General features: G+C 39.9%; 1 protein-coding gene across 6 annotated transcripts in view; it reads right to left on the reverse strand.

Moving 5' to 3' along the window:
- Positions 1 to 22,927, reverse strand: part of Fat3 (FAT atypical cadherin 3) — a 576,147-nt gene that overhangs the window by 94,020 nt on the left and 459,200 nt on the right. For 4 of the 6 annotated variants that reach the window (XM_029481734.1, XM_029481732.1, XM_029481730.1 and 1 more), the window contains exons 6-9: positions 22,455 to 22,665; positions 21,934 to 22,002; positions 13,982 to 14,121; positions 20 to 295 (exon numbers count right to left, since the gene is read on the reverse strand). In XM_029481734.1, the coding sequence (XP_029337594.1) occupies positions 20 to 295; positions 13,982 to 14,121; positions 21,934 to 22,002; positions 22,455 to 22,665 (696 nt within the window). The remainder of the gene's footprint in view (positions 1 to 19; positions 296 to 13,981; positions 14,122 to 21,933; positions 22,003 to 22,454; positions 22,666 to 22,927) is intronic. The other 2 variants (XM_021172484.2, XM_029481733.1) reach the window with 1 other exon arrangement.

The following is a 22,927-nucleotide window of genomic DNA, read 5'->3' on the forward strand; positions in this document are numbered from 1 at the left end:
ACTATAAGTCTGGTCCTACCATTATGTTGAGGATGTGCTTGTCCTGGGCTTCATGGTCCAGTCTCTCAGCAGTGTAGAGCACGCCTGTACTGGGGTCCATCCGGAACTTCCTCATGCTTACAGCATCGATGCTACTGTGGATGGTGTAGCTCAGCTTGTGTTTCTCGTCTCTGTCTGTGGCCTCAATCTGCAGGATCTCTGTATCTGGAAGCACGTCCTCAGAAATTGTCACATCATAATGTGGCTGGGAGAATTCTGGGCCATTATCATTATTATCTAGCACTTTGATAAATACCTGTAGTTAAAAGAAAATGAGAGTGATAAAAAACATCAACTCATCCGTTGCTAATGAAAGAGGTCACCTTTTTTGTTTTCCCCCTTTGTATACTTGGATCCTAGCTTCTAGCAGCAATCTCAGCATAGAGGAAGCTCTCTTATGAAAACATTCTGGCAGTAACTGGTTGACAGCAAACCATCAGTTCACATTAGCGCCAACATCAATTATGGTTGGATCTGTAATCTCATTAATAATTGAACAGCTGAGATAGCTATGAGAGGTGGTAATTCTATGGACTTATCTGGGGCACAATGTGCGTGATTACAAGGTGACCTTCCTTTGGAGGCTTCTATTGCCTCAAATCCTATCTATGTGTCATTTCTTATTGTGGACAAACATGATAACAGTGCAGGGATTAAACTTCTTTGCCAACTTGACTGGATCAGAAATCTCCTTGGAGATACATTTTTAGATACAACTTTGAGGATGTTTTTAGAGAGTTTTATCTGATGATGGAAGGCCCATTTAGAATTTTAGGGGCACCATCCCATGGCCTGGAGTACCAAATTGAGAAAAAGGGAAAAAAAAAAGAAGGAAGCAAGCTGACCAGCTCCTCACAGTCCTGAAACCTGTTTGCCCATCACTGTGAAACATATCCTACCAAGCTATAAGGCAAAATCAACCCTGAAATTTTGCCAGGTATTTGTTTCAACAATGAAACAGGTAATTAGTGTGACAGGGGGAAAGCAATCAATATGCGCTAGGGTACAGGAAGGAGGGCGTTCGTTCGGGTAAGATGGACTGTGCTCAGAGCTTCTTGGCAGCCTTACAGTGCCTTACCCTGTGCTTGTCCTTTATCTGAGAGAAGACTAGCCAAACCCTTGCTCAGATAGCTATAGTATGAAGCTACCATTGTTTCTTCATAAGACACTGTGCTGTGGAACTTTCTGGGCAGGATTTATGCTAATCACTCAGCTTTGATAGAGATCAGCTTAAGGCTAATCTGGTTTCATCTGTCTTCCTAATCATCCCCACCTGACACCCCAGATTGTTTTGAAGCAAGTTACAGTTATCATATCATTTCAGTATGTGTTGCTAAGAGGTAGGGTCTCGTTGAATAAATAAAAACACATGGGCAAATACTTACGATAGCAATATTGTCCCTATCTCAAAAACAAATTCTAGCAATTCCTTAATGGTAAATATACACACTGTGCTAATATTTCTCCATTGTTAAATACACTATATACATGCATAAATAGACTAATTTTATTTGTAGTACAAAAGGTTCAAGCATTGTATTTAACATGCCCCTTTGTATTTTACTTTATAGAATCTCCCTCTATCTCTTTGTAAATCCTCATGATTTTCTCTTCCCCATGCTGATTATTGCATGCAAAAGACTGAGATTTTTCTTGTGTAGTTTCCAGTCTGATTTTGCTTGCAGCATCCCCGTGGCTTTTCTCAACACATTCAGCCCTCATATTTGTTATCCATTGCTAGGATGGTTGAGGAAGCATGATGTGCTTCAGGTTGAGTTCCTATTCAATTTTACTTAGTTTTGTAAACATCCTTCTAGAGTCATGCCGTGCATTTCTGAAGATGTATTCTTCTGGTTTGCTCTCTTATATTATGATGCTTGCTCTCTTATATTATGATGCTAGCAGTCATTGCAGAGCATTAAAGATTATTCAGTGGGAAAACTTAAAATGTTTAATGTACCGATTCTAGAGTATGTCCTTGCTTATTAGCTGAAAAAGCTCCATAAAAGAAACTTCCCAGGTCTTTAGTTGCTATTTGATTATCACGTAGAGGAAAGGCAGGGTAATTACGAACTCGTTCCCTTATTTCAAAATAAGTTGATGCTTCCCTAGCTCCACTGAGAGAGGGCAATGGTGAATATTTTTAAGTGTGATTTATGCTCTATCAAGTTTTGGTCTGCATTTATTTTATTAGTTATGTTTCTATGTGATATGCTGTGATAAAGATCAAGACCAAAACAACTCATCTTACATTTTCATATCACAGTTCATCATCAAAGGAAGTCGGGGGAAGAACCTGGGGTAGAAACTGAAGCAGAGGCAATGAAGAGACACTTATTCAGCTTGCTTTCTTACACAACGCAGGACCATCTGCCTTGGAGTATCACCACTCACAGTGGGTTGGGCCCTATCACTTAATAATTAATCAAGAAAATACTTAACAGATGTGCCATAGGGGAATCTTATGGAAGCATTTTCTTAATTGTGAGTCCCTATTTCCAAATGACTGTGGCTTTTTAAAAAATAAATCTATTTTAAAGTAAAAATTAAAACTAACCCACTCAGTTTGTTCAATTTGTGCTTCATATACTCAAGGGGTCACTGAAGCATGGTTAGCTACCAGTGGCCACACCCTTAAATAAACTGACTCTCCCTCCCCCAGAACATCAGCTGAAGTGAGAGCTCATGACTCTTTTCTCTGTTGGGATGTGGACTGGCTTGATATTGCGCAAGTCTTATGCTGGGCAACAACAGTTGCTCTGAGGACTTGAGTGCAACTGTCCTGTCATGTCCAGAAGACACTGTTTTGCTCTTGTTCTCCCCAACCCCTGGCTCTTCCCATTGTTCAGCCTCCACTTTTGTTATGCTTACTGAGCACTGGCCAGAGGAGGGGTGAGATAGCACAATGATAATGGTAAGTTTTCTAGCACAATGAGAATTCACCCTCTGGTTCCCTAACTAGTTAGAACATATTTGACTCTTCCATCCTTTCATTGCAATACTCATGCTTACTGCAATGGGCAGGCTTTCCTTGGCCAACACCATTGTCTTTAGGTTGGAGCCTGAAGATCTTTTTAGACACTGTCCTGCTGTTCTTCCATTTACTCCCTTTCTTCTTTTCTCCCTTCCTCTTTTTCTTCTTTAATTGATTGATTGATTGATTTGTTTTCATGTGCTAGGGCCAGAACCTAGGGTCTTACTGTACCTTACTCTTCTAGGTAAGCACTTTGGCATTGAACTATGATCCTAGACAGCTTCCTTACTTTCTGATAATCGTGACTGGTAATATTTTTCAGGATTGTCTTGAACAATTTTCTATTCTTGCATTATCCATTGCTCCAAAAGAAATTCACTTTGGTTTCTCCTTTTCTTTCTTTTGTTAGAAATGCTATTTTGAGATTGCGATCCAGTACTGGGAATTCAGTAGACCGACTTAAAATTTGCTTTTATCAACTGGACAAAATTGGGAGATAACTAAATAATAATCAAAATTTCATGAGTTCCCAGATGTTTCCAATTTTAGTGATTTTTACTTGGTGTCATTGTTTCTGCATTTGTTTCTCCCCTTTCTGATGCTGACATTTTTTATAATCAGTGACAAGATCATAATTAGTCATTGTTTTGTTTGAAATATGAATGCAAAGGACTCAGAATAATAAAGTCTGCATTTCCATTATAGTTATCCAAAACAAGTTGATATTGTTTTTCAGTGCTCTTGTTCCTGAGATGAATCTCCAAGGAGGAACTCAAAGTTGGATTAGATGATTAACATCCATTGCCTTACTTCTCCTCCAGAATCGGATTCACATATAATGTGCTTCCATTTATTTCCAAATTTTAGAAATTATTTTCAGGATAGAGAATGATTTATTACCTGAACCAATAAGAAGAGTTCAGGACTTACTTTGAAGCAGTGGCTTTTTAAACCAAGGAGCCTGGGGACTTTATTATGGAACCTAGACATGTTCACAAAAGACAGCACCAGGGATAGGCAGATTTATTAGGATTCCTAAAGGGTTCATCCCTGAGTATGTGCCCAATTTATGTCGCTGTTAAAGAAGAAACCATGTCAGTTCTGTTTGGGTACAGGCTTAACTCACATACTTGCTTTTTCAACATTTAATATTTTGTTTTGTCATTTTAAAATCATACTAAATGGGTGTTCAGGGAGGTTTAGTTTCTCAATGAGTCATAAGAAAAAGGATGTACAAAGGACAGGGAGAGGGATAAGAGGGAATGGGGGTGGATGTGATCAAGATACATTATATAGTCATTAGACTGTTGAAGAAAAAAATGAAAGAATTTAAAGAAGCTTGGCTTCCCTGCCCTCCTGTTTTTCCTGTAGATAACTTTTATCTAAAGCACACGGTTTCTCATCTGTTTTGTCAATATGGTGTACATACACATTTCTCCTACCACACCACCTCACTTATTATTAGAATTAGGAATTACAAAGGGCATAAAATGTTCCCAACTGGTCTAACAGTCACTTCAAAAGTGAAGACAGTCTGTCTGGAGACAGGGTTAGTTGTCACAACTGAAAGGAGGGGTGCAGGAGATATCTAGTGGATGTAGGGCAGAGCTGCTATCTGCCCGAGGTGTTGTTCACAGCCCACTGCAGTGTTGAAGACCTCGCTGGATATCCTGGTCAGTTCAGGTCATCCTTTTTGGGCTCATTAAGACTTTCCTATTATTTGTTCTTAGAGTATGTAAGAAAAATAAATGTGCCAATATCTCTTAAATTCTCTGGCATACAGTTGGGTCCTAGTGTTAAGACAGTTTGATGGAAGGATAAATGTTTCTATAGTTTTGTGAAATCATTTTCATGTTCCACTCTTCCAAGGCTTTATCAATGTGCATTGCATTCCCACAACAATATGTATAAACGACTGTCACTCCAGCCTGCCAACAGGGTATGTGGGAAGACTTGGAGCCCTTGCCAGCCTGCTGGATGAGAAGTGGTACCTCAATGTTGCTTTCATTTGCATGTTCCTATTATGAGTGACAATTAAGAGCATAGCTTCATATACTTCAAAACTGTTTGCACTTCTTTTTCTGTTCAGCTGTGTATGCCAGCTATTCTTCTGCGGGCTAGGTTTTTCTTCCTTCTTTTCTTTTGGAAACGTGATATAAATGACAAGGTTGTGCTAAATTCTGCCATGGATTTTTTTGGGGATGGGAGTTCTTTAGCATGCCATGCAGAAGGAAACACATCCAGCTAACTATTGGTTCTGGGTGGTGAGTCAGTTGTGCGTGTTTCCCTCCTCTCCATGGTGTAGATAAATATATGTTGTTTTTATGGACAGCGTTTGTATGTTTTATTTTCCTTCATTTTCATTTCTGGTACATTTAAATTTTTTCCTGGAATATTATGTGAGGTCAAGGTCTAGTTTTATTTTTCTCTACATGGCTCTGTGTTAGCATTCTTTCTAAGCTCCACGCCACAGTTACCTGGCAACAGCCTGGTAAACTCCACCCCACAGTTACCAGGCAACATTCAGGGAGGTCTGGCCCACTATAAAAGGGCTGCTTGCTCCGCCCTCGCTCTCTTGCTTCTCTCTTGCTTTCTCTGCTTTCCTTGCCCCACCTCTCTCCACGTACTCATGGAAGGCCTCTTCTCTTCTCTTCTCTTCTCTTCTCTTCTCTTCTCTTCTCTTCTCTTCTCTTCTCTTCTCTTCTCCTCTTCTCTTCTCTAATCCTCTCTTCACTTCTTCCCTTCCCTTCCCTTTCCCTTTCCCTTACCCTTCCCTTCCCTCTCCCTTTCCCTTCCCCTTCCCCTTTCTTCTTCTTCTTCTTCTTCTTCTTCTTCTTCTTCTTCTTCTTCTTCTTCTTCTTCTTCTTCTTCGTCTTCGTCTTCTTCTTCGTCTTCTCCTTCTCCCTCTCCTTCTTCTTCTTCCTTTCTCTCTTTTTCTCTCTCTCTCTTTCTCTCTCCCTCTCCCTCTCTCTGCCTTTCTTTGCCTCTACTACACTCTTACCTCCCCTCCCCATTCCCTTGTCCTGTGGTTGATTCCTCAGGGGGAAAGGATGCCTCAGCCTGAGCCCATGGAGGCACCCCTTTCCCACACCTCCATAGAACATAGTCCCCCTTCTCTTTATCTTTTTATAAACACATCACTCTGCATTTCTTTCTATGTTACATTTTTAGGGATGTATGGAGAACTAGAGGTACTTTTTTCTAATAATTTTTCTGGGTCAAAGTGCTTTATCTTGCCTGATTGCTCTGTCCCTTTTGGCACAGTTTTACATTGCAATCAGTGTGGTAGCTGTTGTTATCATATGCCTAACAGAAGAATCACTAATGATTTATCTTGAACTGGAGAGATGGCTCAGCTGTTAAAGCCTGGGCTCACAACCAAAAATAATATCTTAGTATTTGACTGTATTCTAGAAAATCATTGATTTTTTTCATATAAATATATCCAGACATAGTACTACACTTACAAATAGCAGCACAGCTGCTTACCGTGGTTGAGATGAGCTTTGCTGAGTGGGATGAAAACCATTTCACCACATTTGTGGGCTCACAGTTTACACTTAGGAGACACACTAACAGGCACAGACCTTATCCCCTAGTTTGCACTTGCAAGAAAGGTCAAAGACTGTGCCAACAGAGTTTTGGGTATTGTTTTTATCTACAATGTATTTGCAAAACACATTGCATTATTTGACTGCCAAATCTTTAAAAAGTTCAAGCAACTTAGTCAAGATGCTAAAATATTTGTTTTCAGGGTGGCAGTTACATCAACAGATGTAAAAGCCTTTCTGGCCAGCAGGCTGCCCTGACCTTCATGGAGTTTCAAAGTTGATGTGATCTTGAAATGCTTGCCTCTTTCTGCTTGCTTTGTCCTAAGCCTAATCTACAGTTGGAACAAGTGTTCCTCTGTAAAAGACTTCCTTCTCCTCATTTGCTTTTTATTTCCCACAGTTGGGGCCATTTGTGAGCTCCTGAACTAACAAAGCAAAGTAACTCTCAAAGATGTTGTGTTCAAAGTGGTGATTGAAAAGCTAACAAAGGCACAAAGGACTCAAGGCAGGAGGAAACTCAGGCTTGGGAAGTATCTCCAGGGCTTATTTCAATGCTGTCCCCCACAACCACATTGTGTTCTCCAGGCTCCTCTAAGCTAAGCCTGGGGAGGTGCCAAAGCCCTGCTTTACAAATGCTCATGGTAGAATAGTCCTTGGGGGCAAATTGTTGGGCAAGACCAATTAAATACTAAATAACTGAAATTCTGGTCTGCCTCTGTTGCCATTTCTAAGCCATATTTAAAACATCTACTTTTCCAGGAGAGATGCCCCTTGCAGACTTCTCCAGTACATAAATTTTATTTTGGAATATATGAATAGGAAACTTATATCACAGTTATTTCTGTGTATAAATGTGTATCATATTTGCCCCTAAGACTTATTATATCTGGTTTCTCAAAGGAGAAAAATGTTAAGGGTTGTGCCCAACGTCACAAAAACAAGGCTGGATCCAAATCTGGTTTCTTCAGTGCCAGTTCTATATTTATTCATAATCACCCTCTCATACACTTAAGGTTATGTATACATTCAGAATAAATTTACATTATATGTATGTTAACAAATGTATATAACTCACAAAACAGATAACTGGTATGCCTAGTCTCATCTCAGAAACATTAATTAAAAAATTATTTTAGAAAGTTTCCTGTTACTTTGAAAATTAGATTTATTTTCAAAAATCGATTCACATGAATATCAGGTGTAGATCTATTACATATAGTGAAATGTTATCATTCTTAGATTTAAAAAAATAGGAAGCCTTAAATGGTATTTTATCGTATGTAGCTGGGACACTTCAGCCATTCCTTAATTTAAACACTGAAGGAAAGTTTGGGCCACTGACGCTTTTTACATGTAAGAGGCAAATGAAATTAAAGTGGATGTAAGAGAATTCGTGATGGGAGGAGAAATATCTGTGAGTCTCCTGACCTAACGAGCATCTTTAGAAAAAAAATAATTTGCATTTCTACCTTTTGAAAATATGTGGACACAGAAAATCAACAAGAAAGGAGACATACTGTCTGAGTAAAATCTGTGTTCTAAGTAAGTAGGGCAGTGACATACTGACTCTAAGCAGTCCTAGTGATGAAATCCACAGGATGAAGGTCCAGGCTAGGTTTAGGAGTAGGGTCATAGATTTTTCTCACTCCAATGCCAATTGACACAGGTCAGACTCACATGATAGCTTGTGTTGGACTTGAGAATTTTGGAGGCTATGAAAGGAGATGTTTATCGTTAGACTTGGTTGCGGATCCCACAAGGACAAGCTTGCTTTTCTAGCTTTACAAACCCAAAAGCATGCCCTGAATAAAATAATATGTTAGAAAATATCACAAAATACCATATCCAGAATCCCTGAAGCAAATCTACTTAGCTTTTAGATTATTATTTGGCCCAGACTATATCTTTTTTTTCTTCTCCTATAACAAAAAAGGTCACTCAAGTAATTTATAGCTATCAGTATATTATTCCAATTTTACATTGAGTACCAGATTGTATTAATAAAGTATATATGTGTTCAGCATGTGATAGTTCCAAGAACTTTGTCATTTTTCTTCATTCTTACAGCTATCTGTGAAGCACATAGGGTCATTTCGTTGTGACTAAGATTAAGACTTAGAGTGAGCTGTCTTCCATGGGAATACACACAGGTCAAGTGCCAGTTTGGACTTGTGCCACCTGAGTCTGGGTCAATACTTTTTCATGAAACAGGATGCTTTAACTAGTGAATGAAGTTGTGTATTTTGTAGATATAAATGTGTAGAAGAATGTTGCAAAGGAGAAGCGGGCTTGTATCTCTTTTATGTGAATCCAGGCAGGCTACTTAAGTAGTCTGAGCCTTGATTTCTTCCTGCAAAAGAAAGACAATAGCTCCTGATTTCACTTTTCCAGAGTTACAGGGAAATGGACCTTTCTAATAATTAGACTTGTTGATTCTCATTATGTAACATTAAATGTTGTATATTTGTATGTCTTTTTATCCACTGAGCCTTTGGAAGAGCCATGTTCTGTATTTGTTTAAATCTTCTATAAATATGCAGTAGCTCTGATTTGGGAGATGTACAAAGAGTCTTAATATTCATAATGGATCCTTGGTGTGATATGTCTTTGGGGTTAAAGCTATGCTAAGAGAAGGCTGGACCTATGGATAGCTAGGAGATGGTCTGAAGGTTACGGGTGGTTTCATGTTTCTCAGGAGACCAAGTTAAAAAGCTTCTTGTAGCTCCTGTCGTCTTAATGTTCCCTTTAAGAGTTGGCACAGTGTAAGTAGGCTCTAGCATCTGCCTGTGTGGGTCTGAGTACAGGTTGCTTGCCCTTGATTGGACTCTTCCTTAACAATAAAATGGAAAAGACAGTAGTCAATGACTTTCATATTTCTGCCACAAAAAGTTATTACCACTTTAGATATCAAAAATAGCACACCTGATATTATTATTTCATAGTTCTGAATACAGATATCAAAGCCAAACTTAAGAGATTGGAATAAATGCATTCCCTTTGAATGTTCTTCTTTCTCATTCAGGCTCAATATAGTATCTTCTGGTTACAGGATTGGAGTCCCCATTTCCTTGATGGCTCACCATTATCTTGAGGCTACCTCCATATTCAAATTGTCTGTCTTCTTCCTTTCTTGTCTTTCTCATGCCAACTGGAGAAACTTGACAGTTAAGCTTCTGTTAGTAGACAGATCCTACCTGAAGACCTCTGACTTATTATATCTCTTAAATTCCTTCTGTCATGTAATGCAATAAATCAAAATTCTAAAATTTAGGGTGTAAACATTTTCTTGGGAGAGGCAGGGGATACAAATTCTGCCTGTAATGAGTATTCGTAGTGCCTGCTTTGTAAAGTCACTGTGAAAGTTGATAGACCTACCCATGTGTATCTAGTAAAAGCCAATTTAAGTAGCCTGTTCTTTTGACTCTGACTCTCACTGGGTTTTTTCCTCAGAGCTACAAAATCTGATGCTACATAAATATCCCTTTCTTTCGGGAGAGTGCCTGGTCTAAGTGCAGATTGTAAAATGGCCTGTGCACTTCACACTACAAGTAGTTCAAAGAACAAAATATGAAATCAAAGCATCTCCACCTGGGCAGAAGCCCCCTGAGGAGATGGACAATAGCGTCTGCATGACCTCGGGTGGGTTTGGTGATGGATATTATTGCACTTTAACATGACCTCATGAGTCTTTAGTAGGATAAAGGGATTGATACTCTTGTCCTAAACATGGGATAACTATTTCTATAAAGTGTCTTGGTTCCTCTCTAGAGCAATGGCCAGTGTCTTGTCTGAGACCCAGGTCCCCTGTAATTCTGCTTATGTTGGGGTAGATGGTGACTCTTCTTTGGTGTTCCATTCTGTCCTTTATGAGCCCCCTGTCCCACTCCCTGGGTAATTCCCAATCCTGCTGCTTGCAATAAGCAGGACTTCTCGAGATTCTTCATCTTTATTTGAAACAGATGGTCCAGAGACAACTTCACTCTTCCCTCTTCGCCTTTTAACCTGGATTTTCTTGCTTATCTCTGTGCTTCTAAGGTAATGTGCGGTCACTTCTGCTCTGTGTTGTAATATGAAAAGTGCAATAATATCCATCACCAAACCCACCCGAGGTCATGCAGACGCTATTGTCCATCTCATCAGGGGGCTTCTGCCCAGGTGGCGATGCTTTGATTTCATATTTTGTTCTTTGTACTACTTGTAGTGTGAAGTGCACAGGCCATTTTACAACACTTAGACCAGGCACTCTCCCGAAAGAAAGGGATATTTATGTAGCATCAGATTTTGTAGCTCTGAGGAAAAAACCCAGTGAGAGTCAGAGTCGAAAGAACAGGACAAGACTGAAGATGAAGGAATGGTTTCATGTTGACACTGAATCCTGGAGGCTCTGATTTATTTGATATTTGTGAAGTAAAATTCAACATGTTGTTTATGGCTGACAACAAGCCTATGTCCTACCATGTTTTATGATCTCATGTGAACAAAGGAGAAAAATGTCCCCCAAGGAATTTTGAACAGGTGGTTTGGAAACTAGAGAACATTAATCTAGTGATGAAAGGTTTGATGGTAGAATCATTATATTGTCTAGGGTCATGGATTTGAGCATATTTTAGCATTTTCTAAAGGAAGTTCAGACTGCACTGTTTATTGCCCAAATATCCTATTGTTCAAATGTATCTGATACTGGAGCAGAGAACTATTTTTGCTGTCAAGTCCAAGGAAGCCTGGGTAAAGATGAATCATTCTGGACTCATCAAAGCTGGTGAGTAGAACGGTCTAACATAGTTGTTGGCCTTTGATGGCAACAGTCTTGATGAGGACACATGGTTCATGCTTTGGAAACTGAGTTCTCATTCCTTAGGTCATGACTTAGATATTTTAGACGAGAAAATTCTCTTGACGCCATTTATTAATCTCTTTAATATTGCTCTTGCTAGGGGGACCTCCAAGTTCACCCCAATTCTCAGACTGCTTACAAATGCTTGCGAGTCAAGTCTAGCTGTATATCAGTTTGAAAAAAATGTGGTCTCAGACACTGCATTCAAGGATGCACATTTCCATGTTAGTTTAACAAGTGCATATTATACATATAGCCTTAAATCTACAGTAGCTTAGTATAATAATGTGTGTTTTAGTCCCACATACTATGGGACCTAAGGCAGAAGGATTCTTCAGCCCAGAAGTTTGAGGCTAATATGGGCAGTATAGTATCCTGTCTCAAACAACGATCAAAACTATAACCTTAAACACCTTAGTGCATTGTATATGGCATGAAGAAACATTGATGAAATAGATGCTACTAAAATGTTGCTTCTCTCATCCTAATAAAATTCTAAATGTCTTCCTGCTACCTTTTGCATTACCATTGTTAAAATGAGTGCTTTGTACCTTAGAGACCTGCTGTACCTTCTAGATAGACCCTTCTGGATATGTAGAATCTAGTTATTCACTTGTTCTAAAAATACTTAATGAATTATAGATTCTAGATGGACTGAATACTGCTTAATTCAACTGATTTAAGGCCCTAGTGTAAAGTCTGGAAGTGAATAGGATGCCATGCTTATTGGTATTTTACTTAAATATGTCTTAGGTTTTTAAGTAGCACCGAAGATCTGGAGTTGAATATGCCAAGAAACCACTAATTTAAAAAAATCTAATTTAAGCCAGGCGGTGGTGGCACACACCTTTAATCCCAGCACTTGGGAGGCAGAGGCAGGCGGATTTCTGAGTTCGAGGCCAGCCTGGTCTACAAAGTGAGTTCTAGGACAGCCAGGATATATAGAGAAACCCTGTCTCGAAAAACCAAAAACCAAACACCAAAAAAAAAAAAAATTCTATTTTAAAGTTCCCATTTAGGATGAATTACACTGACAACATAGCAATCATACACATGGATTGTTTGGCATTAGCCTTCCAGCATACTATTCAACTGTATAGTTCTCATGGAATCTCAGCAAGATTATCTCATTCATGTGTCTAGATTTGAGCTTTGAAAATGCCAAGAAGTGGTATGTTTTTAAATTGGAAGAATATATAATTTGTTGTCCCAATTCGGTCAATTATCAGACTATATGAGGTGGTGTTAATACCTACTCTAGGGTAATGGGTGCAAATGGGACTCTCTGAGGAAAACAGGGTCCTGTGGTCACCTGATAAGCAGGAATGGAAAATCAAGAACCATCACACATTGGCTGTCTATCTGCAAGTCATTTCCATTTATAGCTAAATTCAAATGGAAAGCAAATGGTTGCATTAAATGAATGCTATTATCCCTGTCAACCTCTACCACTCTCTATTTAAAACAGTCAAGTTATATATTTCTGTAGCAGCGTCAGACCAAGACAAAAATTGTCTGGACAAACATATGAATTTCCGCTCCTCCTGCTTTCAAATTTTATGGTCATAAAAGTGTAAATCATATTTAAAATAAATCATCACTCTCTTGCTTCTGATTTGGCAAACCTTTCTTACTAACATCTAAATGTGTTGAGAGGAATTCCGAATATCCATCTGGGTCAAAGAGAGACCAGGGCCCAGATCAATCATTCACGTCTTCCGGGCTTGTGGGAACAACAGAAAGAGAAGCAGGAAGGAAGAGTAGAGTTGCAGAGCATGCCATGTGAGGCTGGGTTTAAGGTGCTGAATAACAAAACCAAAAATTCCTATATTCAAGGTAACTCCACTGTGCTAAGAGCTGGCATTGTGTTGGCTCCCACTTGGGAAGAAGCTTGAGATGTTTTGAGTCACAGACAAGACCAGAAGTTTTCTTCTAACTCCTAATGTCTTTCATATGAACTCAAGAAGCAGAGTAGAAGTTCCTCAACCCCAGATGTATGATAACATCAATAGGACCTGTGAGGCTGGGCATCAGCTATTGGACCTGCTCTTACTAAGCTCTATGTCAGAGGTATAATGTGCAGCTAGGATAGAGAACCCATGACACAGAGGCTACCATGAATATTCAGGCTTCAGTTTTGTCCTTTATTGAGGCTGTTTGATCTTGGATAGATAACTTCCATCTCAGTATGTAACTGCATATGGACTCTTAGGTGTCCCTAGCTTTAAGTTTTAGTGACTTGAGAAATAAGGAGAGAAAGAATCTCATGCTTTGCGGACACGGACAACATGGATGTCTCGTTGTAAGTTGACTGTTGTCAGAGAGAATCATACAGTAAATGACCAGGAAACAAATGCACATCACTCTTTCATACACAAACAAGCACAGTTGACATGAACAACGCAGCCAAAGTCTGCACCACCTATAGAACCCTTTGTCTCAGTTGCTCATTAAAATGATTTTCTGAACAACAGAAACCCTGGACATAATTTATTACTCTCCAGATCTATTTTTCCATAGCTTCTGTTTCTCTCTTTAGCAGATATTTACACATTGTTGCTAGTCAGTAACTTAATATCTCACCTGAGTGACAGCAATATTTGTTCCATCGGTGACCTCCACACTCATGTTGTACACCGACCTTTGCTCTGCATCCAAAGGCTTTGCAATGACAATTGTTCCAACACCCTTCTCTGCATCAAAAGAGCTGTCAAAATTCCCCCCTAATGATTTCACAGAAACAACACAAAATTAGCACATCTGAGAAGGTATTAAGTTTACAGGGTGCTTTTATATAAATATATATTCTGGCAGGCGTCTCTATGGCTCAATTCCATAAATCTTCAATGGGCCTTTACTATTTCTAACTTAATTTATATTTCAAAAGCCATCCTCTATAAGCATAACAAATGACTCACAAAATAACAACATATTGTAAATAAAAACCTCAGCAGTATTGTTAGAGTTGTGGAGCATAAATTGATCCATAAAACATGGAGAAGACTAACAGCCCTCCAACCCCTCTCAGCCACCATGCTGGGAACCTGGGGGATACTTTAGCTTTTTCTCTAGTAGAATACATTTTAAATAAAAAAACTATTCCAATTACAATGAATACAAATGGTTTGAAACTTTTAGGTCTGTTCTAGGATTGTTGGTATACATTTGACTGGTTAGAATTCAGTGTCCCTCAATCAAATGTCAGAAATAAATTATGACTACAGGAAGATAAGAAATATTTAAAAATGAATTTCATATAAAAATCTCTCTGAATATTGTGATATTCAGAGAAATGATTTTGTCCTTGTAGCAGTGTAAATTCACTTTCTCCCAGGAGGCTGATGATTTTACCACACACTGACATAAACTCTGAGAGGTAGTGTGTAGGTATCATATTGTTAATACAACACTAGCGAACTTCTAAGGTAATCTACACAAACGTTTAAAAAAGTTGTCATCTGTTCTTTTGTTTTAAATGACATACTTAGAATTGTGCCCTTTGAATCTCTGAACAGAAGTACCACTTATAAACTTCCCAAATTAGATACATTTTTTAAATGGGAGAAAATATAACAGTCTAAGCAATGAAAAAAAGTTTAATTAAATGTGAGTACATGTTCACCATCACTATTTATTTCTGTCTGAATATACATGTGTGAAATGCATTTGGTTTCAGATGGTAATTCCATTTAACTTTAGTATGTAGGGCAATGTATTTATTGAATTTCATATTTTAGAAAAGAAAAGCTTAGCTTTTCTTATATCCTATGGTTTGTGCATTTTATTTTTCTGGCCTTTGAGCACCATGTTTTCCTGATTACAATATTATAATATTAAGTGGGTGGATGAGTGAAGGGATGAAGTGTCGTACCGGATGGCTGGCATTTGTCCTACAGTGTCAAAAATAAATAATATGGTTTACTTTCTAAAAATGTAGTCATGTATATTCCAAGTACCAAATGCCTGCAGATACTATGTTCACTTAGGATTATTTAATTACTGGAGAGAACATAATTGCCTTTGACATTTAATTAAAGCTGTGGAGATACAGGGGTACGAGAAAATTGCTTAGAGATGATATATGTTCTCAAAAATTTCATCTAAAAGAGACTCATCTTCCAATTAATGTCTTTAATTGATTTACTGAGAAGCAGGAGGTGCTAAGTCCAAAAAAGGATTTTGAGGCTCAGAAAAGGGGTTCCTAGCCTGTGAAAGAAGTGTGTCTTCGAGGGGTGCTTCTTATTGGAGAGGATGTGTCCTCGATGCATACATGAAATACAATAGAAAGCTGATGTGGGTGACATGGGTGACATGACTACTGTGGGTGGTGTGCTTGACATGGGCAACAATCATCTTATGTAGCAAGGCAAATCATTCACCTATAAGAGGTAAATGCTGGGGAAAATCCAAACCTGACCAACCAACCAAAGACCTTTGCCATGGAAATCTTCAAAGAAAGGGAATAACAACCTGTGAAGACAAGGATACAACTTCTCAGATTGCTTCTGGAGAACTCATGGTTCCAATTAGAGCTCAACCAACTTTAGACTTTCTGCCCTGATTTCCAGTGTTAACTTTCCTAAATATTAAGACTGAGAGTTTTATTTTAAGTTGTTTTTTTTTGGGGGGGGGGCGATATTGTTAACTCTCCAGGGTCATGTTCAAGAAGGGCAAACATTTGTGGGTCAAAGAAAGAATTGTGCACATTACTCTCTGTAGCTGAAAGATGAATGGAAATGAATATTAGAGAAAACACAGGTAAAGGCTTCCAATTTCAGATCTCGTGCTCACTGATTATCACCCTTTAAAGTCTGTGCAAACATACACTGTCATTCTGCCTGCATAATAGTGTACCATTTGCATATTTATATGGTTTGTATGCTTTTTCATAATTTTCGTTCTTGTTAATACTTTGGCGACGTTTGCAAGTTTCAGTTTTTATAATCCTCTCTCTCCCTCTTGGCATGTATTTACTTCTTTCATTATTCTTTGCTGTGTTAATACTATGGATAAGAAACTCCTAACTTCATAGGAGAGAAAGATCATTATCATCGTTGGTACCTTTTTCCACAAGCTCATGTGGCCAGCTTACTATAATACTCATTTCTGGGACATTTGCTCCTAGTTAAGCCAAAATTTCATTTAAGTCAAAATCTTCCCAAGATTTCAAATGAATTTCTGACAAGGGACACAGAATCTAGACCAGCAGTTCACCATCAACCCACACACAATTTAATTCACTACACTTAAGCATCCTATTTCATAAACGACTCCATGCCTTCCCCCTAGGTCTTGTTTTTCTGGGCTCCCCTTTAGCCTGAAAGGTGATTTCAATTTTGTGGGAAAACAAGTCCAAATCATCTGGGGTAGGACTATCAATCAAATACAAGGAGTCCAACTTCACTGTCAGCGTTTCGTTTAAACAAGATGTGCTTCCTCAGAGCCAGTAACAGAACATGCAAAGCCAGAGTGTGTTGGGTGCAACAGCATGAGGCCAAATAAAAGGTGGGCAGAAAAGGACACTGCAGAGCTGGCCCGAGTCCCAACAGGGTGGGGTTCAGAATGTCACAGCCTGTGCATTGCTGCGGGGGTGTGCGGCAGAGATAGTTAAAAGCGAGGTTGTGAACAGCCCACATGACAATAATTCACTTTAGGTTCATTCCTTTTGGACCATTTTTGGTCAAGATAGGTGTCATGGAATAAAAAAAGAGCAGAAGAGGCATACTGGATTTCTGATACAATATTGATTTTAATGCATCGAAGAGAGGGGTCCTGAAAAGGCTCTAGAAATAGAACATGAATAAAAACAGTGGAGGCCATCATCTATGGCCCACTTCACTGGGAGATGACTACATTGAGCTTTTCTTTAAAGGGGGGTATCTCATTTGAGCTTTGAGATTTTTAGATGACATCATCTCTCAGTCTCAAAAGGCTAGACACTCCTGACTGAGGAGATATCTTCTGCTGGTGCTATTTCTAAGAAACTCAGTGATAGAAATGGCACAGTTTCTCCTGTAGAGAAGCATTCAAGTTCCTCCTCTAGAAAAATAGCTCCACTCTTGCACATGTAATTGTATAAATACAGACCCAAGTCTAGAAGTCACCCAGGGGAGGGGACACTGAGAAGCTTCTAAAATACCGAACAGCTGAATCCCACTGAACAAAGGGAGCCCGCAAGCTGTTCCTTCAAGTTCAGCATGCACACCCAACTGAAGGAAAGGCATTCAGTGCCAGTTACGGTGTGAGTACAAATAATTTTCTGCCTTGGAATGAAGCAAGCACACAGCAGGCTGATATTTCAATGGAGGGCAGGAGCTGGAGGGCAGGAAATGGTGGTAGGAAGGAGCAACAGAAAACCCTCGACTTTAGTCCAAGGCCCCTTTTCTTAAAATAATTAATATGAAGTATTTTTTGGCCTTTATTATTTTCTAGAATCTCTCCAGTATGATTCCATAAATGAGATTATTGCTATAAAGAAAAGCAAGTCATGTTTGAGGTCAAGTTAGGGCATGAAGGCAGACTAAGGGAAATGGAGTGCTGGATGTCCCTTGACTAGCTGAGCAGAGCATGCTCTGTTGGGAGAGCAGGTGAGTTAAAAATAGATGGTGCTTCTCTAAATACCGGCTGGGTAAAAGAAGGTGACAGAGAAATATGGCTGCCAGGTTAGGAGAGATGCAGAGGTGCCCAAACTCTGAGGTGTGTCCAATCTCATGTGGTTGAGGAGGGCGATGAAAACAGACCCACAAAATTGTAGAGTTATTTAAAACTTGTGGTTCCCTCTTTTTAACATTTAAAAAAGCAATCCCATAATTCTCCAGCATGAACTTTGTGGATTGCATTATGTCTCAGTTACAAAAGGTTAGACACATCTGAGAGAGGACAAAGTGACTGCCTGTGCTATCAGGAATGTGGCTTGCCTTCTTGACTCAGAACTAGATCATTTGTGGCTGCACAGAGACAAGGTTCAAAAAGGACAGAAGTAAGCTGAAAGGGCAATAGCTAATGATTCAAGTCACAGCAATCTACAGATCTACAGTCGACTGAGGGCCAAGGTAGCCCTTGTCTACCTTCAGCAGAGAATGATGGCTGAGAGGCTAGCACAGAGGACCATTAGAGATTCATAGCCTTTCTCCTTCCTAAATGGGCGAGGCAAATCAGGGCAGTGCATATGCTTCCTATTTGCAAGGTGAAGCATGTTTCTATGATGATTCAGGTAAAACTAAAGTCAGGTAAAAACTGGAAGGCAGCATGCTTCAGTTTTCAAGGCAGAATTGTTAATGATGGCAGCCTTTACAAATCAAATATTTACCATTAGAATATGATTCAGGGGCTGAGCTGAGAACCAGATTGCCTGCACATTGGAGGTATGTAAATCAAGGAACAGCTGAGGGGAAGTCAGAGCCTCCCGAGAAGTGCAAAGACACATGACAAAGCCGCAAAGGATTGTGGGTTATTTTTGTTCCCTTTATTCTCTGTCGCCTTTAACAAGGAAAAGAAGCATGCTGTGTGTTGGGCTGTTTAATTCCACAACAGCTGAACTTTATTATGTTGCCTGTTAATTACAGCTTTCTTAGCTTGGCTATAAGTAGAGCTTGTTTCTGAGAGCAGAAGGGTCTAGCTACAGAGGAAACACAGTTCATTTGGAGTTGAGAAAATGCAAGTGTTTAGGCTTGGGGACAAATTGCTGCTCACATGGAGTTCCTGTGACTTCATGTTCTGGTAGGAGGTAAGAAAATTGAGTCAAAATCAGAGTCCTGTAAGTTTGGAAATGTGCAAGTGAGAACAGGTTCTCAATGGGGATGAAAGGCAGTCAGAAGCACTGTCTTTGTTTACTGAATGAGGTTTCGCCAGGTTGAGCAGTTTAAAGGGACATGCCAGATGAGGATGCTATGCCCTGAGCCTCTCAGTGTGTTCTCCATGGTTAGCCAAATGCAACTAGGTCTATGGTGCAAACTCAGGTTGACTTATTCTTCACAAGAAGATTTGGGCAAAACAGGATTTGGCAAATGCAGGATCCGAGGCTGCATTTCAGATCCATGCTGACCTTCCCTACCTCATGTTATTCTCTGTCTCCCTGCAGAGCTCACAGATAGGTATTATGTGCTAAGGGGCATTGCCCACTCTTGGTTCCCTCTGTGCTAGTTTGATCAAGAATGATGCTTAGGCAAGGAGGAAAGGAAGATTCACAAGAGGTAAATTTTGTCAGTAAGGACGAAACACCTGATGATGATAAAGCAAACAAAAGGTTTTAAAAGAAGGAAGAGGTTGTCAGCACCGCGGGTAAATTATGACTCTGGCAGGCAAGCCATATTTTTATGAGATTTGATAAAGGCGATCATCTCTGCCACAAACCACCAGCACCTGGGAAAGGACTCCGAGTTCTACAGGAAAGTAAAAAGTTGGCATTTCCAGCCATTGTTGGCTGAACCTGGGGATGGAAATAAAATCATGATCTGTTTGGGCAGCAGGCCCAGTAACTTCAATTTGTAGAAGAAATTTAGCAATCTGTTACCAGATTCACAGAGAAATGTCTGTGATGGAGGATTCCAGATCAGGGGACAGTCCTGGGAGTCTTCATTGATAAAAACTACTTTCATTCACAAAGTAGAATGGATGAGGTGGGGATGGGGAGGAAGCAGAATCTACGGAGAAGAGCAGTGCTTGGGAGCACGAAGAGAAAGAGTCATAATAGCTATGGCCGCACATTGCATATGGTTCCTGGATTATGTGTGAATGTCAGAAAGGAGAGTCTCTATAAACAGCTCTTTCTCTTTGGACAGTGAGGCTATCTGCGCTGGGGTAAAATGGAATGCTATACTGACTCTCTGTAGGGCCAGGAGGCTACTACAATAGGGTTAACATGGCTGCCTGAGGCATCACCACCAGTCTCTGTATCTTAGTTCACTCACTCTGGGTAAAGAGCAACATAAGCTCCAGCAAGAGCGAAAATGGAGATATGGGCTTTGACCTTGAGGGTGAAGAATGGAGATAGGATACGCATAAATGAAAATGTTTAGTAGTATTGATAACATAATGTGAAAAAGCCATGTGTAATCTTACACAGAGTACTCCTAGCTGCATGCTAGCCTACACCTAGACATACTTGTAGAGATGCTGTAGAACTGTAGACTTGCCCGAGGAGTTGGGGTCAGGTGACCCACCACACCTAGCATCAAAGAAAGGTATGCTAGTGAGATGTCCTATGCATGAGCAGCTTGGAAAAGTAACAGCAAGCTCTGTCAGCCAGCAGAGATGCTTTGCAAAGAGAATTGGTAAAGGGATGACCAAAGATGTCCAGGCAGGCAAAAGACAAATAACTGGTACCACATGCAATGCTTCATTGCATCAAGAAAGAAGAGACAGTATCATATAATGACTGAATAAGTCAGAAACTACTGAGATGGTGGCAGAAACATTTCTCATGGGTCAGAAGATGTTCCATCTCAAATACGCTGGCAGACACGAAGGAATTGGAAGAATGGTTATATGAAAAGATGTTGAGATTAATCTCAGTTAACTAAAACTAAGATACCCTGTATTTCACAGAACGAAATGCAGAGGGCAAGCCCTTACTTGTTGGGAGTTCAGAGGACTCTCTGAGGTTTGACTGGGAGACATAGAACATTGTTTTTCTACGTTTCATGAAACCAGATATGGAGCCTCCTAAATGCTTTCTCCAGATCCAGCTGTTTAAAGGGGAGGCAGGTTGCTGGCCATCCTGTCCAGGCATCATGAGGAAGGAAATGATTCTCCCACACAGTGTGCTTCTGGCTTATTCGCTGTTCATAGAGAACTCTGGGAAGTGAGCTCTAGTTCAGCCCTAATCCGCCCCTGGCAGGGCACACTCTCCTCTCTCTTTGACAACAAACAGCCTGTTTTATTTCCCTTCCTACACACTCTTCCTCTCCAGTCCTCTCCCTGCAGGTTTGTGGAAGGGCTGTTTTGCCCTTTTCCTTTTGCAGCCTGGTGTGCTTGCTTTCTTGCTTTCAAGGAATTTAAAAGTTGGCTCCCTGGGTCTGCCCTGCCTGCTTCCTTCCATCTGTTTTCTCTATTCAGGGTGAGTGGAGGCTTACTGGCTACACATCTAGGTTCTATTTCCTGGCCTTCCTTTTGTGGACAGCAGCCAGGGGACTCTCCTGGTGGGGCTTTTTGGTCTGTGAATGACACTACTGCTGAAAAGCAAGGGGGGCAGGAATTACATTTTCATTTATTTTCAATTGGAATATTCCCAGTTAAATAAACCAACCTCCAAAAAGATAAAAATAAAACAACAACAAAAAACCCCCACATACCTCAAAAGCAATGGGAGAAAAATCAAAACAACCCCCCAAACCCTAAACCCATTTAATTTCAAACAAAGAAGTCATTGGATATGAGGAATGAGGTTGCTGTTAGAGGTGTGTATGAAACCTGTGGGCTGCGTTTCAGTCTGTCACAGGCAGTTATGAAAGATGTAATTCAATTTGTTTAAAAAAAAACCGTAAAAGGCAGATTGGATAGCTGTATTTTAGCAAATGTGTTTGCACTGAGGGTACCTTCTGTTGAACAGTTCTGCCCACAAGCTGTCTGTAGAATATAGAACATCTCTCGAGCATGCTTGCCACCTTGAAGCAGGGCAGTCGGGAGCAGAAAAAAAAACAGAATGCAGAAAAAAAGGTGAAGAAAAAGAGAGAAATGAAGGACAGCAAGTCTAGTACCATCAATACATTTAGAAATGAGATTAGCCAAGTGTGACAATAGAATTAAAATGACACACAGAAGGACAGTAAGGTCGCAGTAAATCACGAACTATGGAGAAATCCAGCCAGAGAGCACTTTCTGTTCAGCTTAGCTACGGAATCGGAACGAAAGCACAGGTTGGTTTTTCATTTTACTGGCTCTTTTGCATTCCAGCACTATTTTTAATCTTAGGCTTAATTGCTACCTTTTAATTTTTCCTTTTGTCTTTACAATTCATTCATTCATTCATTTACTTATTTACTGGCTTGTTTGGCAAGTTCCTTCAACAAGTTCCTTCAAGTCCATTTTCTGATATGCTCTAGAGACTTGAACTTACCGACAATATCAAACCATAGAGGGGTGTTAGCTGGCTGCACTGACACCACTCCTACAATCTCGGTTACTTTGTCACTCTCCATGACGGTGAAGTTGTAAAATGGTTCATCGAATGTCAATGGTATAGGTGAAGGCGGGGGCTTCTTAATCCATTCGATGTGGAGTCGGGCAGTGGAGGATTTCTGTGGGCGGCCATTGTCCACAGCCTTGATCTATTCCCACATGGGAGGGACACAGAAAGATGGCTTAGTGCTGTGAGTCTGTGGAAGGCTTTTACTCACACAGTAAGAAGCCCAAGGAGCAGTTTCTGCACAGTGTCATAAGAAGAAAAGTTGTTTCCAGTTGAGACTTCAGAGTGCACTCTGGAGTGGAGACTGCAAACAGGGCTGGCACTACATTTGCCAGAAGCTGACTTTTGAGATGTGAAACCATAAAAAATAAATGTTGTTCTTAAAATTCATAGTATATCAGGGG

Source organism: Mus caroli, chromosome 9 (assembly GCF_900094665.2).
Source record: "Mus caroli chromosome 9, CAROLI_EIJ_v1.1, whole genome shotgun sequence".
Taxonomy (NCBI): Eukaryota; Metazoa; Chordata; class Mammalia; order Rodentia; family Muridae; genus Mus; species Mus caroli.